Genomic DNA, 20,895 nt, shown 5'->3' on the forward strand with positions numbered 1-20,895 from the left:
ATGGAAGATGTGGGTCACAGTGCTTGAGTGCAGTTGTGCAGAGAGCTGCACTGAGTTGTAGGCCTACCGTGAAAGTATAGGACATCTGCTTTTCCCGGTCCACAGGATTGAGGAGCCTCAGGTAGCGGATTATCCCAGTTGGGGTCAGGCTGAAGATCATTGTGTAGTCACTCAAGGTAATCTTCAGAATGGGGTCTTTTGTCTTCCAAAAGAAAGATATCCAAAAAAAAATGAAAGAAAAAAAAAAAAAGAAAAAAGAAAGAAACATGTTACCATGGTGACATGAGTGTTTCATCATTTTTTCAAGGCCGCAGCTGTGGGACTGAGAAACCCATCAAATGGTACATTTTGATCTGCCAAAGAGTTGGGAAAAGTAATCTGTTGGCAGGTCTCCCATCTTTCTCACAAAAACAGAGAAGAAGAACATGAGCCATAAACCGATGTCTTTTTAGCATGAATGTATCTTTTTGAACGTGATTGTATCACGAAAGCAACGGAAAGGAGTGTTTGCTAAATTACTAAACCTGTTGCTTTGATGGGAAAAAATTAAGCAGTTGTCAAAGGATATGGGTTTACAGCTTTTGTTCATTATAGATGAAAACAAAAAGCCTGAAAATATTTTTTAAAAGGAGCCATTTTGATGTGTCATCGCTGCTGTGTTAACAAATAAACCTGCGGCCGATTGCTGCAAGTCGACTTCGATTCACATCCATCAATGAGTCCTCTCAAGAGAGTTTGGTAAACATCAGGACTGGGTGGCTTATTGATTTTGTTATCTCTGTTTCCACTTTGATGTGTTAATCTTCTGCAAAGACTTGCCATATATTGAAAGATGAACTAAAGGTAGTAATCATTTGTTCTGGCTGTGTGTCACTGTGTGCGTCTAACAGTGCAGTAAAAGTTTAAGTGTTCACCACTGAGGTGGGTGTACACACACTCACTTTGTAAGCTGTCAAACAAATTCACACCCCATATAGAAGAATTGTTTTGTAAAGTTTTGAATTAAGAAACGCAGAAATATCAATCTGCACATAGAGGAGGACACTCCAAACAAAGCAAAACACTCCAAACACACTCCCATTCGGGTCCAAAAGTCAGTACATCAGCTGGATTAATCTATGACACACCCATCATTACAGGAGACCTGTTTACCATTTAATTGATCATTTATGCAATTTTGAAGTAACAAAAGAGGACTCTGCTGCAAAATTGTTGCAGTTTTTTTTTTTAATCCAATCTTAAATCCTGTCTCCAGCAGAGATGAGTGCTCTGAATGTATTTTTGCTTTTCACAGTGTGATGCGTGCATTAACAGAAGGTATGTCCCAAACCAGTTTGAGTAAAAGGGAAATAGCAGTTCTGTATTGGCTACATGGAGTAAAGTTTCAATTAATAAGATCTGCACTGACATTGTGCCAGAGCAGGTAAAGTGAGTTGGCAGAATAAGCACAATACAAGGAATGCATTTTAACCTTTTGTTCAAATTGGAGATCAAGAAAATGTCTCTTTCCAAAGCTATTAAAGAAGAAAACTCTTTGGACATCATATCCAATATTGCAAGAAACCAGCTGAAGCTGAGCTATTAAGCCAAATCTCCAAATTCAATTTCCATTACTGATATAAGCACAGGCCAACTTTAAGTTATTAAGTGTACACGCTGCAGCTGCATTATGCAGGAAAACATGAATATTGGATTAAACTCAGCATCAGAAGATAGTCAATCTTTAAAAATGATTTGCAAGATTAGAGCAAAAAAAACTGGATCAGGACATCCCTTTATTACACTGTGTGGGTTTGAGAGTGTGTGTGTGTGAGAGTTTGTGCGTGTCACAGCATTTAAAATCAGCCCTTTTACCTACAGGTGTATCACCAGGAGCCAGCTGTAACAACAAAACAAATATAGCAGGACAATGACTCATGCACATGTTATTTTCTGTGTACAGTACAAGCTCATGAATAAATGTGGTTCTTTACTCAATATTTAATCAATGCACTACAAGCACTTGATGTTTGTATGCAAACACACGCATGGATGGAAATCTTTAAAGAGTAAGCAACAGTAAGTTTAGCCTGATAAAGGCTCTCTCTCTCTCTCTCTCTCTCTACCTCCTCGATGTCATTATCCAAAGCGATGATTCCCAGGGGGACAGTAAGGTTGGCGCTGGCTGAGATGGTCGTACCCACTGGGGAGGACTCACTCACGTAACCCTGATAGGTAGCGAACTGGAAATACGGTGCCTGGTTGTTCTCATCCAGGATTTCGATCACGAGTTTAGCGTAGGCTGGGAGGGGATGACCATTGTCCTGTTCAGCCTTGAGGAAAAAAAAAACAGAAAAAAGAAAAAGGGTGAAAGTCACTGTGTCGAAAATACAGTATCAACTCTGCTGGAAAGTTATGCTTTTCCAACTCTCATGCAGGCACAGAAATAGAAAGGCATAATTTCTCTGAGTGTCATTTCAATTATAAAACAGCTATATTGACTAAATTTAATCAGGAGTCCATTTAGGATTAGAACTTAGTAATTACCAGGGCATTTAACGCAAATACCATCCTTTGTAGGAGAGAGACTGCAATTAGTGGCAGTCCTTTGCTGTCAAATCAGTGACCAGTGATAGGAGGAGGCTCTTGGGAATATTACTAGCTGAGTCAATGCCAAAATTAACCACTTAACTATTAAAAAGGAGCATACCAAATCTGTCTGAAGTGCTGACTGTGGAAAAAAAAATGCTGTTTTTCTGTGAAGTGTCTCTGTTCTGAATCAACCACAGAACAGTGTGATTTAATAAAATATCAATGACAGCTCATCTCTTCAGCGTGTCAATATCCTTTACCAAAAACATACATGCAGTATTCAGCAGGGCTCATGGAAATGTTCCCTTCCAAGACTGCTGAAAGAAAGTGACTGGATAAATAGTTAAAATTACATTGCTCAATCAGGTATCAGTGAGGGGGGGAAAAAAAAAAAAAACTTGAAAAATCCCATTCCCACTACATAAGATCATAAGATCTATTAAATGTTTACAGCTAAACCTGGAACGATAACTCTCCACATTCATACACACTCTGAGAAATGCACAAGTGAAACACGGACCTGCATCCAAAATCAGTTTGGATTTGTATCATATACAGAGAAGCACATACTAAATATCTAACAATCACAACAATGTAAACATTTCTTCCACTTCATTTTGCAGCACAGTCGGTGGGTGACATGGCTACTTTAGTAACATAGTACATTTCTATAAATCAGTATGTTGTCTCAGCCATTCAAAAACCTAATGAAGCTAAACTTACAGCAGCACTGAATCTGACACTACCGCAGCCCAGTAAGCCTAAACTTAATGAATGTGGTGTGGTCAGGCTGTCGCTACAATCTTTCCCCTCCTAAGCACATATGTCACTATTGCCACCCACACTGGGATGCTTCTGAAACATTAAGCCTTTGAAAATACAGAAGGAGAGGGGGACTAAGGCAACATCAGTTTAAGCCATGACCTGGAACTAATTCAGCAGATTAGCTCAATTTCACTTGCCTTTTGTTGCAGAGTGCCAATTGCAACAAAAGTGTGCACTTTATTACTGTAAAATGGTAAATTGTAGGTTGCAAATGACCCTGTGACTTCATGTTTACTGCCTTGCGTGTATAGCTTACTATAAACAACACTCTTGTGGTACATTCAGTTGAGCTTTCCTCCAGCTTAGGTTCATACCTGTTTTTATTTCAATCACAATGTTATGTTAGACTATCTTCCCTGAACATCTTCTACCTTTTCCCCTTATCTGAGTGATAATAAGAACACTAGCACTATACTGACCCATCTGCTCACAGAAATGCCTGAGAGGGGGAAAAAAAATGCTGTCATTGACAGCAATAATATGTGTGCCTAGATGTTCTCTCTTTCACAACACACACACACACACACACACCCACGCACGCACGCACACACATACACACACCCACACACGCGCGCGCACACACACACACATATTTTTGTCTGTTTTGAAAAAAAAAAGGACTGGTTGTAGGATTACAGTGTTCCCTCATGATTTAGCTCTTTAGCGGTGTTCCTATTTCAGGACGGCAGTGCTAAATGTCCTGCTCCCCACCGCTACAACCCACATGTCTGCAGGAGATTCACTGCTACAAAATTCACTGTTTATCATTCAATTTTGATTCAGTGTCCTGATTCCCTCATCCTGAGAGTACCATCTCTTCTTTCTCTTACTTTTTTTTTTTATTTCACCAACCTATTTCTCTGTCTCTCACCATCTGCCTTTGACATTTTTCTTAATTTCACCATAGCCAATCTCGGTGGATGTGCCTCAATCAGGATTAGTGATGACTTTTAAAACACAAAGGACACGCTGTCTAAAATAGTCTTCAGCTTATTTAACCATTACCTTACCTAAAACATTAGCTATGTAGACCTCATACTGTGATGCATTAGTGAACTTTCAAGATACAAAGTCTAATTCTCACTTGCCTGCTCCTCTGAATCCTAGAGCAATGATTCCTTCCCCCTCTATGAATCAGGTAGATAAGGCTCCATCTACCATCTTCCAGATATATCTCTATCTCTATCTATCTTGGTCTTTCCTGCCTCCCCTTTGAACCATCTCCTTTCCTCTAGCTATGCACAATCATCCCAAAGACATGCAGAGTGCCTCTCATCTGATCAGCCTCCCTTCCTCTTGTAGAAATCAGCTCTTCCTCTCATCTCTTTGCTCTCCAGCTATCCTAGTAAATAGCAGGTTACACACTGCTCAGAGGTGTCTAGAGGTTAGTGATGGGTAGATGGAAAGTTCATCTGCACTGCTGCACCAGCAGCACGCAGGCAATCCCTGACTCTGTTCTAAATTAAGATTCATGAAGGCACAGCAGCCTGTCCTGCTAAGTCCATAAATCATAACATATTTTTCACCCCCATCTCATAAGGAGCTAAAGATAAGGTTAATGGCCTTCAGGACAGAGGTTATCTAGGTACAGCAGGTAAGGGTGCATGCTTAAGTTTTTAAGAGATGAGTCAAACTTAATGTTGTAAAAGCACATTAAAATTATAACAAAAGAATTGAGATCTTGAATAAAGCAGCCTAATGTGAAGGGAAGAGCAATCAATATTTCACCGATGAAAGAGACAATTGGGCTCTATCATGGTAAATATTTTAACAATCCTTGTAAGACTGTCTATGTCTGAAAGTTGACAGCAAATTACTACAAATTATTGCCAATGCACTTTGTCATAATTACTACATTACATTGCGCCGTTACATTAATGTAATGAAGAGGTATCGAGTTTAAATGTAATGACATTTCTAGAAGAATTGTGTAGGTGTAGTGCAGATTCTAAAAATGCAACAATTAAGGAGTGAATAAGTCAAATGTTTCTATAATTTACCTTTATGACTAATGTGAATGCTTGATGCACATCCCGGCTGATCGGCTGCAGGACACGGAGCTCTGCAGTGGTTTTGTTCAAAGAGAAATATGCAGAATATGTATTTGGTTCACCTGCAATATAAAATAAGAACATTTATGGTAGAATCAAGCCCAGGAGGAAAATTAAGAAGGAAAATCAGGCCATCAACTGAACCAAATAACACTGAAAGTGTAAAAATCAATAAAGATACGTGATGAACCTACCAACCAGGATGTAGTAGAGAATTTCAGGTCTGGCACTTGGGGGCTGTATGTTTCTGTCCATGTCCACAGCTCGGATAGGGGGGGTGACATTCAGTGGGTTCAGTTTGCTCTGTAACAAGGAGTAGGTGAGTCAGTCTACAATGCAGCAACGTAATCAAAATGCAAATTGATTAATTTCCTCTAGTTCATATTGTTGCATGGCTCCCCTAAAATAACTGACTACATTTTTATGCATAGCCAAAAAAAAAAAAAAAAAAAATGTGTTCGGAAATAGGAGATCCCGCTTAAAAAAAGATCTGCCCCAGAAACTTTTCTGTGTGCTATATATCAATATTTTGGTTGCTGTATAATCTTATGTGATGTGTTGCACATTCCTCACAACTCACAGCTCTTCCACATGAAAAAAAAAAAAACAGCGTTCTCCAGAGAAGCTCCTCTACACTTTCAGCCTTGCCCATTAAGTGTTTTCTGCTTTAAAGTGAAGCTGCTGTGATTAGATGCTGCCTCAGCTCCACCTGCTTATACTGTATACCACTTATTAATGTTAACCGATGGCACGGCTGCTGTTATTGTGCAGTGCTGTGCCTTGCTGTGTTTGCACTTGCGCCTCAAGTGAACAACACTACATATTTAGAAAATTGCAGCCATGTGTTTCTTCCCTACATTTTTGATATCAGCAATTCTTCTCCTCACTTTTAGGATAAGCAGAGATTAGATAAGAAACTCATGATAACGTATATTTAAAACAAGCTAAGGTAAGCTTGTAAATAAGAACAATAATAAAAATATAATCATAAAAATAAGTGCTTTTAGATTATTTCTCATTTCCATAAATCTATATATACACCTAATAGTGCTGGACATCAAGGATAATCTGCTTGTGGTGCTGTTGGCTAATGTCGCTGCTTATGCACACTCATACATCATCAGCACTAACTACCTCAGCTTTACCTTTATGCATTTGCATCAACATCTGGTTAAGTGGGAATATGTTTAGCGCATCACATTTTACAATACCTCTCCTCATGCAAAATGCCTCCATATGGCTGACACAGTATGTGCACGTATGCTAAGAGGCCAGTGCTGAACTTCCTTAGTGTAGATAGGCACATAGCTAACAGCTCACTGGCAGAAGAATCCCTCCCTGAGGGGGTATATTTATATCCATCAGCTCTGGAGTAATCCTTACACCCCTCCCAAACCAACCCTCTCACTTTTACAATGTCTGGAGGTGCGCTAAATCAAATCCCCCTAGCTCTGCACAATGATGATTAGCTATAATACCCTCCTCCAGCAGTCATTATCCAGGGGACTCCAGAGCCCACATTATATCCCCTCGGGGCAAAAAATAAATACAGATCTGTCTGTCTAGCTATTGTGATTAATTACAATACACTCATCAATTATGAGAAGACAAATCTCCCTGTGGACAGACATGTTAGTGTATTGGTTACACTGAAAAATCCCCCCTTCAAAAAAAAAAAAAAAGCAATCAGAGACCAAATCAGAAAGAAGTAATACATGACTAATGTTTTGGAAATCCATGAGAAAGACGTTCAACTATAGGATCCTTCTATTAGCATAAGCATGTATTTTCACAGTAAAGGGTAAGGAGATAGGATGAACCCATGCTGTGTTATAGGAGGGAAAAAAACTGCTAAACAGATGATGAAAAGCTTTGGTTTGTGTAGCTGGTGCTGTCAGGTCTTGCATAGCAGTCTGAAAACCTTTTATCATAAATAATAAATTACAAACTATCAGTAGAAGGTCTGGACAAACAACTGTGACTCACTATGCCACCTCAGCCCCAAAACAACAACTTTAGATTTTTTTTTGAAAACCCATTTACAGTATATACACATATATCCCACTTTGTCTTTATTGTAGTGTCATTTAGTGTCACACTGTATCTGTTCAATGTAATTTGATCCCATTCATCTCCCATGTCCAAAACATGCCACCACAGTACACTTAAGCCACACTTGATGCTGCTTGGACTCAGCTAAATGCAATTTATAAATCTTCACACTCCAGCTGGTGCAACTATAAGTGCATTTGTAAAGGAAATCATACTAATAAAAATAAATAAATACAATAAAAATGCGTTGACTATGAAGTAATCTTTTTACATTAACCATACACAGGAACAGTCTATGAAAAAGTGAGAGAATGCACACACATAATTATACTAGGAAGCAGAGTCAAATTTTTGGCCAGTTCAGAGTAGGGATATTTGAGCAAACTGCAGTGCAAAAAAAAGGTCCACAATAAGAGGAGAGCTTTAGAGATTTAAGCCTCTGAGGACACCACTGTGTCACAGTTTAATTGACTTTGGCTCAGTGTAATGATCATTTCATGCACGGAAATACACAGCACATATAAAACATTATGTAATAGATTAATATCGTTTCTGTTGGTGCACTATTTGTTCTTGCCACCTCTGACTATTTATCCCTAGTTCTCAGCTTCTCTATGAACCTGCTTTCTTTTTTTCCTATCTTGTATGCATTCTGGTGGTGTCAGCTCAGATTTATTTGTTAGCACAATGAACCACAAAATGCATCGACACACTTCAAATTGTACTCTGCCTTCGGGTGAGGAGGCAAGGATGAGGTGCAATCAGGCAATTAGGGTACTTAAAGGCGTGACACAGATTAACATACAACAAGAATGGGAACATATGGCAGAGTTGTATCGCAAATCTTTAGTGCATGCATACAATGCATATGCACACAGAATGACCGCTAAAAACCCAACCTGCATGCATGAAAACATAAACATGCATATATTAGCAGGAGGAAATCTGTTTAAATGACCTTGTGGAATAGCAGTGTGTTCACACTTGCCTGTCTGCCTGGTTCTTACCGGTTCAGTGAATTCAGGGATAGCAGCACGGTAGGTGAGGGGGTTGCAGTCACGAGTGTTGTTCACTAAAACACAAGGCAGGAACATGGGACCCAGGTCGTCTCCATCCTCAACATCCACAGTCAAAGTTGCGGTAGCTGTTAGTCGGTTAGGGGGAAATGGAGCGCGGTCCTGTAAGACAAGCAAATGCCTACAGATTGAGCACCTTTCTGGAACAGTCCAACTAATCTAAAACTACTTAATGTTTTGGTCTCAATACTGTCTACTGAATTCTCCTGAAATATCCCTGAACACCTTGATATGCTTCAGTCATGCATTTAGACTAACTCTGTAGGACCCAGTTTTTACAACTTGAAGGGAGACATACATCATCTCTGTGTCTTTGAATGATTGCCTCCCTACTTTTCAGCAATGGTGGAAAGCATTTCAGCTCCCGCCTTCATATTTCTTCTACTTTCTACAACTGTAGCTGATAACCCAGTGTACAAGCAAAAACTTCATCACTTTGGGTAGTCTCATGAGTATCGAACCATATACTAAAGGTGCGGTATGTCATTTTTTTTGCACAGGTTTAAATGACCATCTTTAAGTCATTCAGGGTAGACTGGCAGGAGGAATTGGGCACTGAAACTGCAGTCAGAGTGTGGAAGACCTGTCTGGAAAATAGTCATAGTACTTCTATCAATGCTTTGCATATTTTAATACAACTCTAAAGTTTCATAGGCAGTGTTTCTCTTCCACTAGATTTTATAAAATATGCAAAAATACCTCATCCCTCTGTATGAAATATTTAAAAGATCAATGTGCTCTATCTCACAATTTCTTAGTCACATATTACATATTTTCTGAGGTCATTTATTTAATTATTTTTATTTATTTATTTATGTAATTTTCTTTGACTGACTCTATTTTATTGTGTTGTGATTAGTGATTTTTAAAAAAATATATTTTTAATGAAATATTTTAATAGGTAATGCTGAATGTGCCATTACCAGAGCACACCATAATGACTGTTAAGTTATCGAACTACATAAAGACAAACTTGTATTGACAGGCTAAAAAAAGTTTATTACAATGTAAATGTAGTCTTATTATATGTTAATACCAGTGACGTGTGGTGAGGGTCGTGACTGGTGAGGCACTGACGTCATCACATCAGATTTACAAACATATAGCTTATTCACCATTTGATTGGCAACAGTTGTTTTGTTTAACCTTAACATAGTCTGAAGCAAACCTTTTAGCTCCGGTGTTGGTCTTCCTTTAATTATTATCTTCTGCTTCGATTGAAAGTCCAGTTTAGAAAATTCTTTCAGTTGAGTTATGTAATCTTCCATGTTGAACATAAGGCCAAGCAACAGGAAAAACTAACTGCCCTTGCTAACTGTTTATGGTAGCTTGCCGCCGAGGAGTCGTAGAGTCCCTGGGATCACCAGCGCCCCCTACCATGAGGCACGAGAACTGCGTGCCTCCCCTAGTGTCTCTTCGCAGCAGTTTCATGATCGCTCAACACAAGAATGCATTACACACACATACAGTTGTTAATGAAAAAAAACAAAAAAAAAACTGTGCATTATATACACCAGCTAAAATATAGAAATTTAGTTCATATAGTAAAAGTGTTAGAACATTTTAATAGCCACATGCAAAGGGAAAGTAATCCGGTCTCACTGCATAGCATGCCAGCACAGTTAGTAGTCATTGGCAATGACTATACTGAGCCGCACCACGGATTGCGCAATCCGTGGTGCGGCTCGCCGGGCTGGTGCCTCACCGTTCGTCTCTTAGTATTTGACCGGCAAATGCGAAAATTCAGCGATTTTGAAAAAACTAATCTAAAAATGGTGTAGTTAAATGGAAAAGAACTTTAAAATACAAATCACTGAATGAATATAACCATTTAATTTATTTTTTAATTTTATATTTCCACGATGACAGGTGCGGCGGTGCCTCACCTGCCTCCCCTGACTGCACGTCACTGGTTAATACCATTGTGCTATATTAAGTTAGATGTCTGATCTGCTTAATACTTTGCTTCATAGCATCTTTACACTCTTTAATGACACTGAACAGCACATTCATTAAAAAAATATTTTCTTCCACAAAAATACGATTCGATACAATAAAACACCAACAGCACTGCAGCTACTCTTAAGATTCCCCTTATAATACTGTTGCTTCCTTGAGTGGTATCCAGAGAAGTGAGCAGCACAGCACTTCAAAGATTTACGTTCTCAGTATAATTGAACTCTTGACACAAGCAGTGCAGAGTTCTAGTAAATACCATGTCTTCTTCTTTTTCTTTACTCTGACATCCTTTTGGAAGAGAAAATAAAATCCCCCTAGAGGACCTCTTGCCAGCCCAAAGAGTTGAGTCTTTTGCTCTTTCATGCAGGAAATGTAGAGAATAGAAAATGAGTTGACTGCTAATTGATTATCTGTCCTGCACCACTTCACCTCACAATATAGAGTGTTATTTTTGACCACTGTTTGTTAGGGAAAGCAATTATATAATCAGAGGGAAAAAATATTATATTATGAACAATGAGAAATGTTGCCAGGGGAGAGGTTCTGGATTTAAAGATTTGGATGTTCACCAATAAAGCTTTGAAACATCCAGTTTGGGTGTTTCTCTGATTGATGTGATTGGCTACCACCTGTGCTGGAACATTTACTAAACATAAACTGATTAGCTCGTGCTCGCGAAGTCACATGAAAAGTTACATTTTTCGTAACTCTTCAACAAAAGCAACACAAGCAAATCAAAGCGACAGACCCTCAAACATCAAACATTCGAAATGAATGCCCAGAAGAGTGATGAAGCCAGAAATGCTTAGGCTCATTAAGGATGATCCCATTAAGGGTCCCTCTGTCCAATGAGAGTGCAAAGGAAGAGAGCACTACCTTGAATAAATAATTTATATTCAAACCTGCTCTGGTATACCAAGCATGTCAAAGATAGCTTAAAATGAAACAAAACAAAAGCTGTAATGAAACCCTGAAGGGTTCATTCCTCTTGATATTAAGAGTCATGAACAATCTGAATATAGTATATTAATTAAATACTAAATGTGTGTACTCAAAAGGAGCAAACTATTGGCTTCATGTTCAGTTCAATTTAATGCAAGTAAAAGATCCAAACATCTAGAGAAACTGGTTTTAGTGGCAACAAAAGTTCTTTAACCTCAACTGTAATGCTGAAGCAGACAAACTCAGGCATGACCTATTTATAAGTGATTGATACAACCCATTTGTTGGTCTGAGCACGTGCGCTCAGAAGCGGTTGTGTGTGTGCAGATGAGTTCTCTTACATTGGCTTGGACCAAAACCAGGTACCGCGTTCTGTCCTCGTAGTTTAGCCTCTCTGCCAAAACAATGCTTCCTGAAAGGCTGTTTCCAACTGCTACTGTATTGTTAGAACTCTGAAAGAGGCAGTCATGAGTTGTGATTATTAAAGGCATTTGCATTGGTTAGAGAATGTTTATTATGCTATGTAATTTGTCCATATACCGGGTCATTGCGGTTGTAAATGATGCTGTATTCTATATGTCCATTGGGCCCATCATCAATGTCTGTAGCACCATTATTTCCTGAGAAGCCAGTGAAAATTGTTGTTCCAGGTGGCGTGAGCTAGATGAAAATATGCAAGGGAAAAAGAAAAGTCAACAGCTCTAACAGCACCCTGTGAGTACAACACCAACTTACAGCAGAAAGAACATTCATATGGCTATTACTGCTGCCACTCCATCCCATTAATATACAAAAAAAAAAAAGAAAAAGGGAAAACGGTGCAGTCAGCAGCAGTCTGAAAGCTTACGTGCACTGCTGACAGAATAACAAAAAGTAAGTATGAGAACCACTGCTGTTCCCCAGAGCCCTCAGCAAAGTCCACAGAACCAGGCAGTGGGCAGGAGATCTCGTTCAGGGAAGTTGACAGCAATGTAGAATGACTCACTATACTGTTAGGGCAGTTGCACGTGGCTATGATAACCCACTGTGACAGGAATTCTAAACACACAAAGTACACAAAGGGTGAACAGTGAGGAACAGAAGTTGCGGTTGCTTAGAACTCAGCAGGGATCTCTCATCTAATCTGAAAAACATATGACTAGAAAGACTGAAGATTTGATGTATTATCTTGAATCACTGCAGGTGTTGCCGATGCGTTTGAAATGGAAAAAAAAAAAGGTTCTCCCGCCTGGTGCTCACTAGATGCTGATACAATTATCCCAAATGTTGACTTCACTCTACTCTCAGCCCTGAAGGTAAAAAATACTGTTCTCACATGCACACTGCATGCAACTTTTGTAAATATCAAAACCCAAAAATATATAGGAAATAAATAATATGAAGCTAACAATAAACTATTAACTAATAGCCACAGGAAGTCACAATTTCAGTCAACAACTTCATTGACTCTTAATGATATTTTGAATGTCTGCCCATTTGAAAAAATGCACGAGATTTAAAAATATGCACCTCTGACCCACAGTTATTCAAAATGTGTTTCTAGCAAACAGCAACACATGCCACTATATTGCATTTAAGGGTCTTGCATAGAGACAGATACATCGACTGAAATTAACACAAAGCCTGCACCAATCTTCACCTGGATTGGTTAATTTTTCAACCAGCACAACTTTAAGCAACCAATAATTTGCAAACACTGTAACATCTTCAATATTCTGCACAGAGTGCCTTAAACTATAAATCCTACAGAGGAATTGCTCCCTTACCTCGTTTACTGCAACATAGTAGCGTGGGTGCTGAAAACGAGGGGCGTTGTCATTCCTGTCCCTCACGACAATCCGTACCTCGTGCAAAATGACAGTACCAACTAGCTCATTTGTGCACTGCACCTGAACCACAATGGTGCTGATGTAGTTGGGGGGCTAAAAGAGAGGAAAAAAAAAAGACATGCTATATAAGAGTGTGGAAATTGTTGTAGAGTCCTAATTCCTATGTTTCTTACATAAAAGAGTCATAATAAGCTATATCTTACTGTATCTGACAGTTTGCAAAGAGCAAAAGGTATACTTAATTAGCAATGGTGGAAAGCTCCATGGTCCCACTATTAAAATCTACTTGTTAATTATAATGCCTGCATAGTATTGGTATAACCCAATCAGGCTGATTGTTTTCACATTTTAGGCTACCCTGGGTCGCCCAATATTTATTTTTGAATATGCCATGCAAGAAACTGATTATGAAAGATGAAAGAGCAAATTCACTATATTGGAAGGCAGCATCTTGTCATACTGTCATCACAGCTTGTCAGATCTTATCTCGATTTAGCACCAAGGATGAACTTTCCATATAGTGTAATGCAGCTAACTAGCTCCCTCCATTCCCTCTCTTCTTTTCAGCTGCAGAGCTTTGTCTCACACATGTTCTTCCATTGTCATTTATTCTGTATATATTTCTGACATATTCACATTAATAGCTCTGCATCCGCCTCCCTCTCTTTAGTCCGTCTAATCTGAACACATGCATTAAAACAGCTTTTTCACTACAACAGCAACACCATGCACTAATCCCACTGCACCCCACATCTTAAATCCTATACTGCACCATTAAGACAAGCGTGTATGCACTGAGGATCTGCAATATATTATGTACAGACACAGGCTGCTTTTATTCATTCACTCACTATATTTAGAGCTAGGGGTGAATTATCATGACATAGTGGCACAAATTACCACCAACTCTGCTGCTACATCACATCTTGTATGATTCTAAATTCATATTTGTTATAACCTGAAACGGTTAATTGTGAATTAAACTGTTGTAAAAATTACAGTTCATTTTCTCACTGTATTGATAATTTTGAGACAAAACCAGAGGAAACTGAAAGAAATTTTTCCACCCTCAGTACTGTACTCACATCTCTGTCCAGAATGCGCCCAGTGCTGTTGAGGTAGAGTCTCTGCCGTGCTGGTTCCAGTATCACCCAGTGGTCAAAGTTCTCCAGCAATGTCAGTGAGATGGTTCTGCCTGGATCCTGGGCACGGCCATTTATCTGCATGTTTTCCACCAAAACTGTACCTATAAATAAAGTGGAGTGTTTCTTTAATCAATGGCTGTGAAGAAAAAAAGACACTAACTTTACAACGAATATTTTATTATTATGATACTCAGTAAACTTGGTGGCTGGAAAGAAATTTAATAAAATAGCTTTTTAAAACACTTATTCTACAAACTGATCAAACTGATTTTGCTTTAAAAATATTCAAAAGCAAATGGGCCTGAACAAGAGGGTCATAAAACTTTAAAGACCCATCGTTAGCCAACCAACATTAACAGTTGCGGTCTGTAAATATGCTTGTATGTGTCATGTGCTTAATATTGGGTATCCATTTTTTAATAACTTCAAATGAAAATGACTTAAAATTTACTCTTATGTGATCATTCAGAGTCTGGCTTGGATAACTTTGAAAATACTGCCTCAGATCTCTGTAGACTATTCCACATATTATGTAGGCAAATCTCTAAAATTGATAATTATCATCCCTGGGAGCACTATCACCTTCTGGTTTATATTTTATAGCTTTTAATCAGCGAGTAATTAAACTTTGCTACAGCCTCTGGGACAACTCCTGTAAAGCAAGTTAAATCTGAGGATTGCTCGACTCCTAAGTGGCCAAATTAGATTTGTAAAAAAAAACAAAAAACTAGGAGCTTACTAAAACAGGAGCTAGCAGCTAACTCTACTTCCTACTTCCCCCAAAACCTCCTAGTTGCTCAAGCCATGTGCTGTTTTATTTAAAGCTACATGAACCCATAAAGCGTTCTTGAAAACGCCAAATATGGACGGATGACACTTAATGACAAAGGAAATTAGGGAAACAATCCTCTTTTCTTTAAAAAGAAAAGAAAAGAAAAATGTATTGCACTTATTGCACTGGCCAAAAGGTTACAATGGCTATGCTCACTTTTGTTAGGTTGGTGTAAGACAGCTATTTGAGAGAGACGCATATCTTGTGACATAATGAGTGTATTCTTTGTGGCAGAATCCATCCAAGTAAACAGCCATCAAATTCAGCAGAAAATATGAGTCACCGCTCTACTTGAAAAAGCTTTAAAATGACATCCAGCTATGACTTACACTAGTTTTACTCACATAAATATTAACACCCAGAAAATCCCTGTGTTTTTCATATTAAAATCCATGTCTTGACTAATTTTTTTTCTTTCTATTCAAGTTAAATGCACATTTTTAAACCAACATGTCTGATGTGTTGTTACTTTAAAATGTTACGACAGCAGACACAAAATGGTGCTCTCATTCTGCTGGCTATCTGTCTAATACTAAACTGAACCTGGCATTGCCTTTATTTGCTTTGTGGCTGTATGGATCACTGAATTTTAACACTTTTTGAAAAGAGCTGTATTAGAGCACAGTGGGGTGTTCTTGACAGCTGTGTGAATAAAATATAGGATTTCTTTTTAAAGGACATACATGCTATGGATGTTGTTGTTTTTTTTTTTTAGATTTGTCTAGTTGCAATTGTGAGGAATGTCATCTCTTATGTTTATGATAAGATCTATAATTGACTTATCTGTATTATAATTATGGGGCAGTCAGTTTTTACACATACACTACACAATACAAGATTAATGTATGCGCATATTTACAGCACTGTGCAAAAATCTTGAGTTGATCTTCATTTCTTTAAATTTTGCTTCCAAGGAGCCAGATTTTCTCAAAGCATAAAAAAGGCGCCTGACTCAAAGGATTAATCAGTGTTGTGTCTATTTTCAAAGAACCACTTTTAAATTGTATCTTTCAATTCACTTTGTTACTAGCAACCTGTCACAAAAACACATTTGTTTCTATTACAGTTCTATTACAGTTTAGCAGGCATAAAATTATATTGTTGCCCCAACAAGGTGATTCCCAAAGAGCCATTTCATGAAACCTTGGCATATCGCTGCATGGTGTGCAGTGTGTCCTTAAAAAAATTTTTGAGGAAACTGGACAAGTGGAGGACAAAAGAACAGGCCTAAAAAAAAAAAAAAACATCTACAGCAGATTAACAGTATCTGAAAGTCATGCCCTCAATAAACAGAAAACCAATCCTGCCAAAAACCTGACACAACACCTGAATAATGCATCTGGCTCTTCAGTTGACTTGTCTGGAGTTCACTGAAGCCTCATCAGAAAAGGCTTCAGTGGAAGGATAGCTGTCAAGAAGGTGGCTCAAGACTTGCATTCATGTATACTGACTTACGAACTCAGTTTTCATAATGCATTTTCTCCAAAAAGTGACTTTGGTTTCAAACTTGTAAATTTAAAATGTACACAGAAATTCTGCAGCGCCTAAAAGCCCTTGACATGCCTTGCTAATCTACCAGCTGTAAAACTTAAGGGGGTGGTGGTATTTTAATGGGCTTTTTAATTGGTGCCCCCAACATCTTGTACTTTATCATTTCATAAAACTGGTTTAGTCATTTAGTCATTAGTCACTCAGGCTCGAAGATTCACAAGAAGGCGCACAGATGGAGTTATGATGGAAGCTTTTGCATTATAATTATAATACCCGCTGCTGCATTTTCATGCTCATATTAATGACTGCGCTCCTCATTTGTAGAAGTCAAGGTTTGATGCATCCCTGTGTTGTGATCACAAGGACCAAAAATTACGCGTCTCCGTTAGACCAAACTCTGCCTGAAAAATGGTTCTTCTAAGAATTTAATTTAAAAGTCAAAAGAGCCCCCTGTTGCTGGTTCATTAATCTAAAACACAGCTTTTCATAATACCTGCTTCACTAACTTGAGTGGTGAGCAACAATTTTTTTTTTTTAAACTCTCATGTTGTAAATTACACAGCTGATAATATTACAAAGGAGGGCACCGAGAGTCTTCTTTCTTTCTCAAGTTAATTGAATTTCAGTTTTTCTGCTGTGACGGGCAAAACTCCGAGTGTTTTGAGCACGTCCTCTCTCAATCTCTGTCACACGGCAAAGTTGCCGTCCTCATCAGTCGAGAAGATGCCAGTCTGTCAGACCTGTGCAGACATAGCCAGCGCTCCATGTGTTATATGCGGTATGTACTACATAAATAAACTAAACATGTCTCTTTAGTAGCCTGTGACTCAGTCAGTGTCATCTCCGGGCAGAAGCGCCTCTGATCTGGGCTTCACAGAAGGCTAACTCCACAGAGACAACACAGAGGGCTCACTTTTATCCCAAATATCAATAATGTTGGCATCCACAGATGATGGCAGCAGATAAATGTGCAGGCCCATTTCTGATAGGTTTCCAAGCTTGGTATGAAGGGGAAAAAAAAAGTCAGTTTCAATGGTAGTTGCACACATTGGTATTAACATCGAGTCCTGTTTGAAATATCCGTTGAGCTGAGGCCACAATCTTCATTTTTAAAATAGGTTCATGGTTGTTAAACAGGATGTAAATGTTGCCACAGGGCAAGTGATTTTTTTTTTTGGGGGGGGGGGGGGGGGGGGGGGGATTTAACAAAATGTGGTTAGCACAATTTGATTTCACAGATCTCCTATAAGAAAACTTCTCATTTTAATGAGTGCAGAGAGTAAGCACACATGTGGAAATGGTGGCATATTGTTGAAGAAAGGGGTCCAAAATGATTTTTGAGTGGAAATAGCTGCAGTCATTATGCACAGCTCCCTTCTGAAATCAGCGGGGTACAACACTAACAACAAATTCTCATATAAACTCAGCAAGTACAAAAGCTCCCCCAGACCAGGTGTTTAAAGGTTTCTCTCGGAAACTCTGAACACTGAACAATTTTTTTGTGAGCAAAGATTCCTGAGGAAATCACAGTTGATCTATAACTGACTTATATGCATGAAAACATTATCTATTTATTTATTAGCTTTTTGCAGTACTAAAACTGCAATAAATAAATTCCCTTCCAGTAGCAGCTAAACTGAAAACATCTCTTGAAATTTTTTATGCAACTTTAGATATAACTGCGATATTACTTAGCTGACTGGGTACTACCAACATTACAGTGGTTTACTGTTTAAACCTCAACTCAAAGCTGCAGTAGAAATTATGGATGTAATTTCAAACCATCCTTGCAAAGGAATTTCTCTGTTTCATTTCATTTGCATATAGTTAATATGCAATGACATGTATTTTCACCTTTGTGTGGGAAGCAGAGTTTTACTTCCCTCAGCTATGACCAGGCATAGCTTGGACCAAACCTATCTCTAGGACATCCATTTATGCTGCTGTTCAAGCCCAAAAAATATCAATACCATCATAGCAAGCAAAAATAACCAATAGCCTTGATTTCTGACCTCTGCAGGCCTCCAACCTTGTTACTTGGCATCTAAGAAATTAATATGAACAAACTCAGTATTACTAAACAAACAACTAGCTGTCTTTCCTCCTTTTAATTGTTTTTATTTTGCTTTAAAAAATTAGAAATAAATATGAATTTAAAAAATGGGACTAAAATAAGATAAATCTATACTGGCATAACTTCAGGAGTTAATTTAAGTGATTTGGATATTCTTACTGATCGCTCTGTAGTACCTTCATATATGCCAACTTGCTGGCTGAGGTCCAGAGAAGCTCCAATTGTAGATGCTACAGAATAGCCTAAAGACTAAATGAGGCATCTGCTTCCATATTTCACATTCAGTCTGATAATTAATAGTAGACATTTAGTGTTGCATTGTATTTCTTCAAAGTCTGTTTCAGAGATGCAACCTAAAGCAGTCTTAACCCTCTTAACGCTTGTGAAATGCTTTTATTGTGTTGTTGTGTGTCACAGCCATAAAATAAACAACAGCCAAAGGTTTGAAGACCTTTTTTTTTTGCTCTCCACGTGGACGGTTTACCTGCATGCAACCAAGGCCTGCTCAAATATGACTGAATAATACATCTGAGATGATGAACTACAAACAGCTATTTGCATATGCAGAAAAACTTTTAGTTTGCATTTATTTACATCTATTTATTCACAGTCTAATATTATACTTTCAGTGCTGTTAAGTGGTAAAATACTTTTTTTTTCTCCCCAGAAAACCCACACTGCTTGATTTTATTTAAAATGTTAGCTCAGTATTTCAGAAATCCTAACTTTTTCTCTGCCACGTGTAACTGCTGCTCCCACATACTGACTCCCGATCTCACCCAGACACAGACTCATTAACACATATGGTACAAACATGCACACCACCTGTCAAGGGACCTACTGTGCAGTGCCAACATTAAAATAGCGCATGTGTATTACAGCCATCACTGAATGAGGAGGGATGCAACATCACTACCATCTTAGCACTCCAAATGTTTTATAAACCCCACAATTACTTCTGACAGAATCTGACATGAAAAACATCTGTCAAGTTCTGCATTTTTGTAGAAAACTGGAGTCAAAGCAACAAATGAAAATGCAGCAGCTGTTTGCTTCAATAAACAGTGATTCTAAGTTTTCTGTGAAACAATCTCTTCCTCTGGGGAAATGTCAAGTGTTTTTTCCCCGTGAGTTTTTTTTTTTTTCTTTACATTGTGTGCAATGTAATATGCACATGCTGAGCTTACATGGAGACCCGAGCATATTTTTTTTCTCCAAGGTACAAGAATGGCCTGCCTTGCCAATATCACCTGCTTATTATGAGTCCAAATGTGAAATAATTCACACTCTCTCTTTCTCTTACTGAGTAATAATGTTGGACGATGCCCAGAAACGTGTTTGCGTAAGAGTTCATCCATAGCTGCTTTTGAGATACATTTCACAGCTGCAAAATTCATCATCTGTGAAGAGGTTTCCGGTGATTAATTGGACAAACTGGTCAAACTGGTCTCATTGAATTGTGATTAAGGTCCTGTGGTAAGCCAATGGAAGCCTTCGCACTGGTTTACCACAGGACCGTTTCAGTTTGAAAGCTCACTGAGAGTCAACAGCACTGCAAGCAGCTCACAACCAGCTCACCACGACAGCGCTAACATGCTCATGTTCAATTTCTTATACATGACAGTTTACTATGTTAGCATGTAATTAGATCTACATACAACAGGATAACTGAGGATAGGATGTTTCTGAGGTATTTAAACTACAGTATAGGATAAACTGAATTGCTGACATAACAGACTTGCTGAAATATCAGGTGAACATCACAGTACTTTAACATTTTACTATTATAGTGGCACGAGAAAAAAACGTAATGAGGCCGCTAAAGTAAATAAAATGCATCTGGGCAATGTCTCTATTAAATTTCAGGTAATTAATCCAACGGTTTGACCAACTGACCAACTGGCAAAGACGCATAACCCTGACATTAATGGCCAGTCATCAGTAAGCTATGACTGGCCATTCAAAAAAATAGATAAAGTATAAAAAGAACAAAAGGTGAAATACAGTCGTTTAGCATTATGTGTGCATGTATGGAAAATTCCATGCTT

The 20,895-nt window shown here is 38.4% G+C and overlaps 1 protein-coding gene across 1 annotated transcript in view; it reads right to left on the minus strand.

Moving 5' to 3' along the window:
* The window catches only part of LOC115793047 (protocadherin-15-like), a 232,811-nt gene that overhangs the window by 101,883 nt on the left and 110,033 nt on the right, over positions 1 to 20,895 (minus strand). The window contains exons 5-13 of the mRNA XM_030747761.1: positions 14,391 to 14,551; positions 13,243 to 13,398; positions 12,017 to 12,136; positions 11,818 to 11,928; positions 8,507 to 8,677; positions 5,642 to 5,750; positions 5,397 to 5,509; positions 2,106 to 2,312; positions 68 to 202 (exon numbers count right to left, since the gene is read on the minus strand). Of these exons, the coding sequence (XP_030603621.1) occupies positions 68 to 202; positions 2,106 to 2,312; positions 5,397 to 5,509; positions 5,642 to 5,750; positions 8,507 to 8,677; positions 11,818 to 11,928; positions 12,017 to 12,136; positions 13,243 to 13,398; positions 14,391 to 14,551 (1,283 nt within the window). The remainder of the gene's footprint in view (positions 1 to 67; positions 203 to 2,105; positions 2,313 to 5,396; positions 5,510 to 5,641; positions 5,751 to 8,506; positions 8,678 to 11,817; positions 11,929 to 12,016; positions 12,137 to 13,242; positions 13,399 to 14,390; positions 14,552 to 20,895) is intronic.

Source organism: Archocentrus centrarchus, chromosome 15 (assembly GCF_007364275.1).
Source record: "Archocentrus centrarchus isolate MPI-CPG fArcCen1 chromosome 15, fArcCen1, whole genome shotgun sequence".
Lineage (NCBI taxonomy): Eukaryota > Metazoa > Chordata > Actinopteri > Cichliformes > Cichlidae > Archocentrus > Archocentrus centrarchus.